Genomic DNA, 12,374 nt, shown 5'->3' on the forward strand with positions numbered 1-12,374 from the left:
GGCCCTCACCTCCATGTTGCCCCTCGGCCCGGCCCCCATACCCATCTCTCCATCCAGAGCCTCCCTGCAGGGCTCCAGCCGGCCCCTTCCCCGTAGCCTCTCCTGGAGGCTGGAGCCCAGGGAACGTGAGCGGGAGGGTGGCTGAACAGGCATGGCCTCCCTGCCTGCCGCTGACCTGCCTCTTGCTCCTGTACTCCCACTTCCGGGGCCAAGAAAAGCCCACAACCAGGTCCATGCCCACTGCTTCTCTTCTGTATCTACAAGGCCTGTACCTTCTCCCCCTTCGGGGGTCCTGGGGTGGGATGCTCCCTGGGAGCTGGTGCTGCCTCCAGCAGGCCCTGGCCCCCCATCGTGAGGCACCCGAGGGGGGCGCTGGGCTCGCCCCTGCTCAGGATGCTCGGGGGTCCACGGTATTCGGACAGGGCCAGGATGTGGTGGCTCTCGTCACACACCATCTGCAGCAAAGCCTGAAATGGACAAACATTTCAGAGAGGAGAAGCAGCTTGACACCTCTCACCGTCGCCGCCCCGCTGTCACCCACCAAGGCTCACCAGGCCGCCCCACCGCCTTTGCACCAGAGACCAGAGTTGCTGCTCTGACCGTGAGGTTCTCAAACCTTCCTCCCTGTAGCTGTCACAGACAAGTAAACCAGCTTTGAACGAGCGAACTTCTCTGTGAGAGCTGCTCCAGCAAAGGCCCCACAATCCAGCCATCCCGCCTGCACCCTCAGAAGATGCTCAGCTCAGCGAAATCTACAGCCAAGTCAGCAAGATGCCAGGCACCTCCCCGGCCCTCCCGGGACCACAGTGCCCCACCAGGAGGGAGACCCGAGAGCTGCACAGGGACACCGCGGGGGAAAGGCACCTGCGGATGGTACCAGGCCAGCTACTGGCCACTGCAGCCCTCTCACGCCCCCGGGGGCGCCCAGAATATGTGAGCACAGGAAGGGGTCTTCCACCCCATCAGGATTTGGAGTGGTAGTTACAGAGTGATGGGGACATGGGACCTGGGACGTGCACGCCGGCCTTCTGTGCTGCCCATGGAGGCTGAGAGAGGAAGGTGCACCCCACCCAGGGCCACCCTCCTGGATGGCTGGTGCTACGGCCAATGCAGAGCACAAGTGACTGTGACCGTCCTTACACCGCGTGTCAACACAGGTTCCCGCAAGGGGCACGTTACGGAAACAGAAAAATAGCAACGAAGAGGCCTATGACAAAGAATGACTAGTTACTTAACTAGAAACAGGTCTTCCTCTAATTCTAATGACGTGACCAGAAATGTGAAACAGTGACGTAAAAGCGCTAGACGCCAAACTGTGTGCTGTGTTCACCTTACAAGCGGCCACCTTTAACACTACAACAATTTCACTTTAAAAACAATGTATGTGATGCAGAACGGACGCAAATCACAGCCCCGGGGAAGCAGGGGAGGGGAGGCAGGGAGGCTGTAGAGTGGACCGGCCGCAGGCCGTAAACACCTTCTCTTGGGTCATATAAGGACAAAAAAAGGTGTTCTGAAAACCACCTCTGGAAAAGAACAGCTGTGACGAGTGAGGTCCTCCGCCCTCGCCAACCGGGCGCACGGCGGCCAAGAGGACGGACGTGGAGCGGCCCCCGGGCCACAGGCACAGTCAGGCCGTGAGATCCCGGAGCCTCTGCCCTGAGGACCGCGGAGTCACGGGGGGCCTCGGCCTGCAGTCTCACAGCCGCATGTGAACCAGCCGCCCCGCGGGGCCCGTCTGCCCAGCAGACACGCGCTTCCCGGCGTGACGGAGCTTCACCAGCGTCGCCGGCCTCAGGGCGGCCAGAGCTGCGACCGCACGAGGCTCCTGAGACTTGGCCCTGCAGCGAGTGGCCCCCGCACCCCACTGAGGATGGTGCAGCGGAGGGGCCGGCAGGGACACACAAGCCGGCTGACTGACCCAACAGGCTGCTGCAGGGTGGCCGCTCCTGACTTTCTCTCCTGCTGCCTCAGCACTTCCGGAAAAGGCTCCAGGGCCTCTGCTAGGTCTCTTTCTTTCTTTTCTTTTTTAATAACTAAGTATCAAGTATTAAACCTCGAAGCCTAAGCATGAAACATTGTCATTAACAACCAAACTTTTTCCTTAAAAATTAGGGATTCTAGTATTTATGTCATATAAAAAATTGAGGAATGCAAAAAAAGAAAAAACAGCTAGAAGACACGCCTCCAATTTCAATCCTTAAAGGAATAAAACCAGTTTCATTTCAAATACAATTTCAGAGAAGATTTTACTTAACATCAAAACTGTTTCCTTTGGGAACACTTACTATCTGAATTAGAGCGCCCTCAAAGCTCCTGGGAAAGCTTCCAAAGCCAAACAAGCAAAATCCACGACTGCTTCCCAGAATAGGGTCACGAGCTCTGGCACCTGAACGACACTCAGGAAGACCAATCCAGTTTCGCCTTGCGACTTGGGACAGCGCCACGCGTGCAGGCCCTCTGGGCGCTGTGCTGTGACAGGCGCTGCGGGAGGAGCCGCCCCCGGCCACAGCTCCCGCGGCCCCCGAGCGTGGCCAGGCCCCACCTGGGACATCGTCCCTGCAGTCCTGCCACAGCGGCGCATCTCCCCTCTTCGAGCCGCTACACAAGGCACAAAGTCGTAGCAGGGCTGAGGCCAGCGCAGCTGCGGACGGGCCAGAGGGGAGGCCCCTCGAGCCCCCTCCCCCGCTCCCCGCCGGCCAGTACCTTCACTTGCTTCGGATGGACTTCCTTCTCCTTCCTGGCGCCCAGCGGCCGTCGGAACCCCTGGGGGGTGAGAGGCGCTGCGTGACCAGCAGTGGGCGCTCCCAGTCTTCCCGAGCCTTGGCTTAGTGTCTCTCCAAACCCCGCGCCATCACCTAGAAACACACCGCAGAGTCAGGGCCTAGACCCGCGACTCTGGTGGCGATCCTCGGGGACGGCCCCGAAGCACCGGGAGAGCCACGGCCAGGCTCCTCTCACCAAAGGAAACATCGATGGACACCCCCAGACAGTAAAAATGTTTCATAAAAACGTAAGATGAGAGCTACACATGTTAAGTAAGAAAACGTACATTTTGCACTTTTAGCATGTTAAACGTCTGTGATTTGAACATAAACCCTCCTGGCAACTCAGCTCATTTTCACAAATGCGATATGTGTTTCCTCACCCCCACCACAGACGGGGCAAATCGGCAACTGTGCCGAGCGCCTTGGAGGACGGACGAGAGGGGCAGCGGGACACGAGGCAGGGGCACTGAGTGGGAGGACAGAGCCGAAGCACCTGGCCGTGGGGCGGGGGCGCCTGATCTGGGGGTGGGTGCAGAAAAGCCCGGACTGGGCAGCCCGGCTGGGGAGCCCTCAACAGAGTCTCAAATTCGAGACTCCAGGAGCCACTGTCTGATGGGAGGGGCCTCAAAATAGAACTCCTAACCTCTCGGAAGCATGCAGCTCCCTGAGCTGTTCCTGAGCCTTGAACTGTGGCCAGTCCAGGAAGGCTTGGAAGCACACACTCTGGAAAATGGAAGGAGGCACCCGGTGGAAAAGCAGAGCCCACCATCCCCACCAGCACACAGCTCAGGGAGGGCAGGTGGATCTCATGGAGTCACCGGCAAGGCCCCTCTGAGCACAGAGCTGCCATCCAGTGAGCCGTTCACGACTGCTCTCTCAGAAGTCTACCTTCTCAAACGTGCCAGGGAACATTCAAACACAAAAGACAGAGAGAAACAGAGACTCAGAGAAAGTGTGGAAGAAACAGAGTAAAGGCAGCAAACAGAAGAAAACATCAGAAAAATTAGAGCATCCCCAGAGAAATAGGAAGGGGAGTATCGTTCAGGAAACGAGGGTTAGGGGTAGGAAAGAGGACTAGTCAGAAACTAAAACAGCAAAAATTAAAATAGTCAATACAAAGCTTAAGAAGTAAAGCTCTGAAAAATCTCTTAGAAATGAGAACAAGAATACAAACATGGAAAAAGAGAAAGAAAATGAGTACAAGAGGTCCAATATGTGATCAATAAGAATTAACAAGACAGACGAGACAAAACCGTGGGGGAAATGACCAAAGGACGAAGCAGAGTTCTCGGGGTGGGAGGACGTGCTCCAGGGGACCATGCGCTGCTCTCATGACACCCGGGTCCAGGACAGTGGGCTCCACGGTCTGAAGGAACCCAACTCCCCACCCAGGGTCAAGCCCAAGCCCAAGACGCCGACATCAGAAAGATGTCAATGTTCACACACAAAGTACCCTGCACACCCTTTGCCTCCAGAAACTTGTAGGGGGTCCAACCCGGAAAGCAAGGACCACGTCCAAGACGCAGAGAAGGCCGTCATGGGCAGCGCATACCTGCACTCAAAACACGCATCCTCGAAGTGCAGACACTCGGCAGTGACGGGGCAGAAAGTGCAGGTGGGGCCATTTTAGGGAGACGGGAAGGGAGGTGTGCGGGGTGTGCTGCATAAATAAATACTAGAGCAAATTTCTGAAAGTTGAACATGATATCCTCAGGAAACGGCGACTCCAAGCAGGGAAACTGGACGAGAGGCTGCTCCTGGGACGCACCTCACAGAACTGCTCAAATTGTTACATCACGTGGCTACTGCTGGGAAGAAGTGAGAGCACCAGCTGAAAAGCTGTTGGCCCCATTCCGCAAATGCCAACGTGGCCAGTGAACTGGACTTCACTGCTGCCTTGTCCTCAAAAGCACCCAATGAGTCAATGGTGACTTTTTTCAAAAGTCAAAACACCTTGAGGTGACTGACTTGTAAAAATCTAACAATTATAGAAGAAAGCATAAGGTTAGAAAGTCACGGTGTGGCAGCCATCATAGTGACAAGGATCCAGGCAAGACCACCAAGAACCATCAATGGAGGCCAAATGGGTCCGAGCTTGAGGACAGAACGTCCCAGGGTCTCGAAAACCTACCCAGGACATCGGCCATTCAGAAGGAACAAGATGAAACCTGGCAACACAACTGCAGAGTCCAAACGGACCCACATGAAGAGCACGGCACCGCCAGGGCGCTCATGGAGTCCCACGAGATGCACACATGCCGACGAACCTGCCGCGAACATAAAGAGACAGCCCTCGTGGGGTCCAGGCCCGAGCACTGTGCCAGGCACCTGGCCTGCTCTCACCAGTCTCCAGCCCGCAAAGGACGTCTGGATGCATGGTGGCAGCCACCGCTTGTTTCTGTAAACAGCACTAACGGGACAAAACCTCAGTGAAGTATGCGGATGCGAGGCTGCCCTGGGTCAGGGCGGATGTCCTGGCGTGGACTGGACGCCATGAGATACACAGGGACCTTCTCAGGAGTAAAATGACATCAGGTCCTCAAGTAACAGAGCACAAACCCAGAGGGAGACAGACACAGAGAGAGAGAGAGGCAGAGTGTGCACACGCAACACGGCAAGTTAACACAGGACGTGCGAGGGCGGGGGCGCACAGGGACTCTGCACCATTCTATACTCTGAAGCTGTAAAAATAAAGTTTGTGACTGACTCACTTTTTCCATCGCTTTTTCCTTCTAACCCAAGAGGAGGTGATCTTGACTTTTCTTGAGAATCAAGAGACGTTATGATAAAATCTTCAACATCTTTCTCCTGTTCAAATAGGTAGATGTTTAAATGGTCATAAAATGATAACGTGTTATATCATGGAACTGAACTTGCCAGATGGAAAACTTGCTAAGTCCTGAATTTATCATCTTCCCACACAGAACTCAAAGTGTTCACAGCTTGTGGACACGAGGCCATACACTCATAATAATTTAATCAAATTCATCCACGGTTCTCTAGGAATATTTTTAAAAGTCCCTGGCAAATATTTCAGATTTTCAAAATTTTGCATGATGTAGCAGCATATGGATATGAAGTGGAAGCATGTGGATACCTTAAATTACACACATCCCGTAATTTATTTTTCATTTTATCTAATCTAAGATACATAAAATCTCAAAATTATGTTAGATAAAATATAATCTAACCCAAAAATAATATATTGAAGTGTTCTTGAAATTAATAACATTATATATAGAACCTGTTAAACATGATATAGAACTGAAAATAAATCTAAACAACATCTTCCAGACAAAGAACCCATATGCAGACCACACGTGAAGATAGGTTTATGATTATACTTCCCAAAGCCAGTGTGAGTTAGCAAACAGGCCTGCGGAGAATTTCTGAGTAAGAGTAATGCATTTCATGTATTTTTAAAAACAACCAAAGTGCTGTGAATGTTCCTATGACAGTAGACTTGGGTCCATCCTGCAGAACACTGACTTTCCCTAGACTTGCTGACCAGGGGACTGCTCACGCAGGCCTGGCCAACAGGCCACAACAGGAGGTGAGCCAACAACGACTGCAGCTGTGACCCTGCCATCCACGTAGACACAACCCAGTGGGAACACACTGGGGCCTTGGGCATCCCATGGACACAAACCAGGACAGCACCCAGGGAGACCACTTACCACAGGCACCCGCTGAGCATGGTGGTCGGTGGAGGGGGCCCCGTCTGCAGCTAATGGAGACCCCGCCCACTTAGGGGCCATTCCTGCCGCTGACTCGCCCGGGGAACAAAGCAGCCCCAACTGGTCAGCCTGGAGCAGCTGGGTGCTTGTCCCGTCCCACAGGGAGGTGTCCAGACTGCGCTGGCTCAGGGCATCCGAGCAGGGTGTGAGGGGCAGGCTGGGGGGGCACTCAGAGATTGAGTCCTTCCTGACGACCTCGGGGGAGCTCCAGGAGGACAGGTCCATCGTCCTGAGCACTTTCTTCAAGGGCTTGGTCCCCTGGGTGTGGGAGAGGTCATGGGAACACCCGTACAAGCTCCCCTGTGAGCAGAGTGACCTGTCTTGCAAAGCAACTTGCTCTCCTGTGGAAGTATCTGGCACCTCGCTTTGTATCAACGCATCCTGATTTCCAATAATGTCAACTAGATCCCATGTGACATTAAATGCATCAACAGGAGATGATCTGTCAGTTTCTTCACTGTTACTGGAACTATCACTTGCATTATTTTCTAAAACACGTGGAGATTCCAATGCCTGTTGAAATTTAAAGTCCTCTGTCCTGACGTTTTGGAAGCTCATGCAATGTACCAGATGGTTCAGTTTTTCTTGAAGTTGTTTCACCTGATCTATGAGATCAACTTTCTGCAGCTGACAATCTTCCAGTAGTTTTTCCTTACCCTACAGGTAAAAAAGAACATGCGTACAGTAAAATAAGTGAATTACATGTTGTCATGTTTGTTATTTATGAGCCAATTTCAGAGACTGTCTGAACAATTAAGGATGAGATTCCATGATGAGCCCTTTGTCCCTCTAGACTCTTAAGATTTCAAGTTTTTTAAAATCCTATGAAAGACAGACTCAAGGCTTAAAGCTCATTGCCTAAAAGGCAACTGTTGGAGAGGCTCCTGGAAGGATGGCAGAGCAGGCAGCACCGGGAGCCCCTCTCCCGCCTGGGCAACTACTGCACTGGCAGAATGTGCCCAATGTAACTATTCTGGAGGTCTGCAGTCTGTTGAAGGCTTGCCACTTCCAGGGGAAGGTTTGGAGGGTTGAACTGCTCTCAGCTCTTAGCACAGGAACAGCTACCCATTCCCCACCCCAGGACCCAGGAGGCAGCTGTGCATGTGTCCCAGGACCTACGGTGGGCAAAAAGGACCCTGTCTTCCAAAAACTGGGAATCTGCTCTGAATGATGCTTCTGATCACAGAGGAGCAGGCACAGAGGCAGGAGGCCACGGCTGTTGCACCTGCCCCCAACTGTTCCAGCCCCTGCCCTTCTGGCTGAAGTGACTTCCAGGGGATTGAAAGGACTGGTGCCCCTTTTTTCCCACCACTGCATTTTTCTTTTCCCCTTTGGGGAAAAATTTAAAACTAGGACATTCAAAATCAACTGCATATACAGAGGAAATTCTAAAGTGAATGCGTGTGCCTGGGTAAAGGCACAGGCTCAGAAAGGATCTGAGGACTTAAGTTTACATCTCAAGCTGATCCTTAGCACAAAGACATCAACCAAAAAAAAAAAAAAAAAAAAAAACCACACAGTAACAACAACAACAAAAAAGTAAATACTGAGAAAGAGGGAGAGTCTGATTTCTAGATTTACCACATTAATAGATTAAAAATATTCAGTGTTCAACAAGCACAACAAAAATCACAAACAGGGAAGTATGGCCTAGGCATAGGAAATAAGTGAGTCAACAGAAACCATCCCTGAAAAAGACCTGATGATGGATCTACTAGACAAAGACTTTAACACAGCCTTCTTAAAGATGCTCACAGAACTAAGGAAAATGTGAAGTAAAAAAAAAAAGCATGAGCAAACTAGAAATATCAATAAAGAAAAAGAAATGAAATTCTGCAGTTAAAAAGTATAACTGAAATTAAAAACTCACTAAAGGGATTCAAAGGTAGATATGAGAAGGCAGAAGAAAGATTCAGTGGATGCGAAGACAGAACAATGGAAATTATCAAGTCTGGGGAAAAGAAAAAAAAGATTGAGAAAAGTAAGTGGAGCCTCAGGTAACTGTGGGACACCACTGAACAAACCAACATACACATAATGGGAGTCCCAAAAGAAGGGAGAGAGAAGGAAGCAAAGAGAATATATGAGGACATAATGAATGAAAACTTTCCAAACTTGATGAAAAATATGAGCATAAATACCCAGGAAACTCGACAAACTCCAAGTAAGATGAACTCAAACAGACCCACACCAAAGACACATAATAACCAAACTTACACAAAGCCAAAGACAATGAGAAAATCTTGAAAACAGCAAGCGAGAAGTGACTTGTCACATACAAAGGATCCTCGATAAGCTTATCAACAGATTTCTCCACCAGAAACTTTGGAGGCCAGAGGACAGTAGGTCAATATAGTCAAAGTGCTAAAAGAAAAAGAACTGTCAACTAAGAATCCTAAATACAGCAAAGCTCCATCAACAGTAGGTTAGAAATTAAGACATTCCCAGATAAACAGAAGTTGAGGGATCTTGTCAGCACTGAAACCTGCCCTGTAAAAAACGTTCAAGAGAGTCTGGCAGAGAAAATGAAAGAACACTAGACAGTAACTCAAAGCTGTATGGAGAAATAAAGACCTTAATAAAGGTAAATACATGGGCAGTTATAAAAGCTAACGTTATTTTAACAATGGTTTATAACTGCGCTTTTTGTTTTCATCATGAACTAAAAGACTAATATACATATTCCTAAGTTATTGGTCTAAAAGTATTACTGTAACTTTAGTTTCTAACTCCACGTGTTGTTTTCTACATAATTTAAAAGATTAATGCATTTAAAGGAATTATTAGTTTATGTTTAAAGGCACGTAAGTATAAAGATGGCTTTTGGTTACATCAAAAACCAAAAGGAGTGGGGATGGAGCTACAAAGGAACAGGTTTATGTGTTATTAAAATTAAGCTGGTATAAATTCAAGTCAGAGTGCTTTATGTTAGGATGCTAAATGTGAAAATAGCAAAAGAATACACACAAAGAGAAGTGAGAAAGGAATTTAAACATTTCACCATTTAAAAAAATCAATTAAACACAAGAGAAGAGGGGCTTCCCTGGTGGTGCAGCGGTTGAGAATCCGCCTGCCAATGCAGGGGACACGGGTTCAAGCCCTGGTCCGGGAAGATCCCACATGCCGTGGAGCAACTAAGCCCACGCACCACAACTACTGAGCCTCCGCTCTAGAGCCCGTGAGCCACAACTACTGAGCCCACATGCTACAACTACTGAAGCCCGTGTACCCAGAGCCCGTGCTCCACAACAAGAGAAGCCACCGCAGTGAGAAGCCCGCGCACCGCAACGAAGCATAGCCCCCACTCGCCGCAACTAGAGAAGGCCTGCGCCCATCAACAGAGACCCAACACAGCCAAAAAAAAAAAGACACTACCCACAGAGTAAAAATGCAACCCACAAAATGGTCAAAAATATTTGCCAATCATACACCTAATAAGGGATTAATATACCCAGCAATATATAAAGAACTTGTAAAACTCAGTCAAAAAAACATACAACCTGATTCAAAATTTGCCAAAGGACTTGAACAGACATCTCTCCAAAGAACATATACATGAAAAGATATCCACTATCACTAGTCATTTGAGAAATGCAAATCAAAACTACAATTAGATACACCTCACACCCATTAGGATGACTACTATCAAAAAAAAACAAACCAGAAAGTAACAAATATTGATGAGGATGTGGAGAACTTGGAACTCTTGTACACTTTTTTTTTTTTTTTTTTTTCGGTACGCGGGTCTCTCACTGTTATGGCCTCTCCCGTTGAGGAGCACGGAGCACAGGCTCCGGACACACAGGCTCAGTAGCCATGGCTCATGGGCCCAGCTGCTCCATGGCATGTGGGATTCTCCCGGACCGGGACACGAACCCGTGTCCCCTGCATCGGCAGGCGGACTCTCAACCACTGCGCCACCAGGGAAGCCCCTCTTGTACACTTTTGATGGGAATGTAAACGGGTACAGCCACTGTGGAAAACACTACAGCAGTTCCTCAAAAAATGAGTAGAATTACCATATGATCCAGCCACTCTAGTTCTGGGTATATACCTAGAAGAACTGAAAGCAGGGTCCCAAAGACATATTTGCACATCCATGTTCATAACAGCACTATTCACAACAGTTAAAACGTGGAAGCAGGACTTCCCTGGTGGCGCACTGGTTAAGAAACCGCCTGCCAATTCAGCGGGCGCAGGTTCAAGCCCTGTTCTGGGAAGATCCCACATGCCGCGGAGCAACTAAGCCCATGCGCCACAACTCCTGAGACCGCATGCGACAACTACTGAAGCCCGCACGCCCTAGAGCCCGCACTCTGCAACAAGAGAAGCCACCGCGACGAGAATCCCACACACCGCAACGACGAGTAGCCCCCGCTCGCCGCAACTAGAGAAAGCCCGCATGCAGCAACGAAGACCCAACGCAGCTGAAAAAATAAATAAATTTGTTTATTTATTAAAAGAAAAAGTGGAAGCAAACCAAGTGTCCATCGACTGATGAATGGATAAGCATACTGTGGTGTATACATACAATGGAATATTATTCAGCCTTAAAAAGGAAGGAAATTCTGATACCTGCTATGACATAGATGAACCTTGATGACATTACATTATGCTGAGTGACATAAGTCAAACACAAAAAAACAAATACTGTGAGATGCCACTTATGTAAACAGAGTATCTCAAAAATCATACGGAAACAGAAAGCATAACGGTGGTTGCCAGGGCCTGGGGGAAGGAGGAAATGGGAGTCATTGTTTAAATGAGTAGTTTCAGTTTTACAAGATGAAAAGAGCTATGGAGATGCATGGTCACATAACATTGTAAACGTATTTAATACCATTGAACTATACGTTTAAAAATGATTAAGATGTAAATTGTATATGTATTTTGCCACACACGACACAAAAAGAGGGAACTGTTATAACCTATTTCTGTGGCAATTTACTGAGGATGTAAGTTTCTTGTTTTGGGGGTTTTTTAAGGCAAAAGGCCTGGAAGGTTCTATATGCAAACACTGGAAAACACAAAATTGCAATTTATGGAATGAATTTGGAATTTCCTTGTCAGTGTGTAACTCCTAAAAATTTGGCGACCAGCTCAGGATATCCCAGGGCCGAGCTCTCTTTTAAGAATTAAAAGAAATGTTCTTATCACAAGGATGCTGAGACAAGTTTGCTACACAGAGTAGGTGAAGGTTCTCTCCAAACAGAATGTATTTCCTGAGGGCATCTGATAAACACATGACATCAGATGCAGGCTTCCTCTATCAAAACTGCAGACCCAGGGCTTCCCTGGTGGTGCAGTGTTGAAGGAGATGCGGGTTCGTGCCCCGGTCCGGGAAGGTCCCACATGCCGCGGAGCGGCTGGGCCCGTGAGCCATGGCTGCTGAGCCTGCGCGTCTGCAGCCTGTGGTCCGCAACGGTAGAGGCCAGAACAGTGAGAGGCCCGCGTACCGAAAAAAAAAAAAAAAAGAAAAAAAAAACTGCAGACCCAGGCCCAGAGCCCTGTGTGCTGTGGGATTCAGAATCTTCCAATTTCCAACATGGTGCATGTGGCCCGTGGCACATCCCAGGAGCGCTCCCAGGAGGTGAGGGGCTGGAACACCTAGCAAAGTGTGCAACGTCCACACCAGCAGGGTGACTGGCTCACGAGAGCCCGCGTCTGAGCAGGCTTCAGAACCAAGCCCACTTTTGGTTCCCAAACATCTCAGCTCTGCAACAATTTGATGCTGCCGACCCGCACCCTCCCGACCCTGGAAAAGAAAAGGCAGCCTTCTTGTAGCTTCTGTCCTGGTGATCAGAATTTAAAACTGTTGAATCGTAGATTACTCTGCTCTTCTTTGCTGGGAGGACAAGTGAAAACATGT

The 12,374-nt window shown here is 49.3% G+C and overlaps 1 protein-coding gene across 1 annotated transcript in view; it reads right to left on the reverse strand.

The window, feature by feature from the left end:
• Window positions 1–12,374, reverse strand: part of PCNT (pericentrin) — a 100,314-nt gene that overhangs the window by 18,764 nt on the left and 69,176 nt on the right. Inside the window, exons 32-37 of the mRNA XM_007452502.1 lie at window positions 7,049–7,162; window positions 6,446–6,763; window positions 5,480–5,576; window positions 2,707–2,858; window positions 374–467; window positions 273–292 (exon numbers count right to left, since the gene is read on the reverse strand). Coding sequence (XP_007452564.1) covers window positions 273–292; window positions 374–467; window positions 2,707–2,858; window positions 5,480–5,576; window positions 6,446–6,763; window positions 7,049–7,162 — 795 coding nt within the window. The remainder of the gene's footprint in view (window positions 1–272; window positions 293–373; window positions 468–2,706; window positions 2,859–5,479; window positions 5,577–6,445; window positions 6,764–7,048; window positions 7,163–12,374) is intronic.

The sequence above is a fragment of the Lipotes vexillifer genome, unplaced genomic scaffold (genome assembly GCF_000442215.2).
Source record: "Lipotes vexillifer unplaced genomic scaffold, Lipotes_vexillifer_v1.1 scaffold545, whole genome shotgun sequence".
Classification (NCBI taxonomy): Eukaryota; Metazoa; Chordata; class Mammalia; order Artiodactyla; family Lipotidae; genus Lipotes; species Lipotes vexillifer.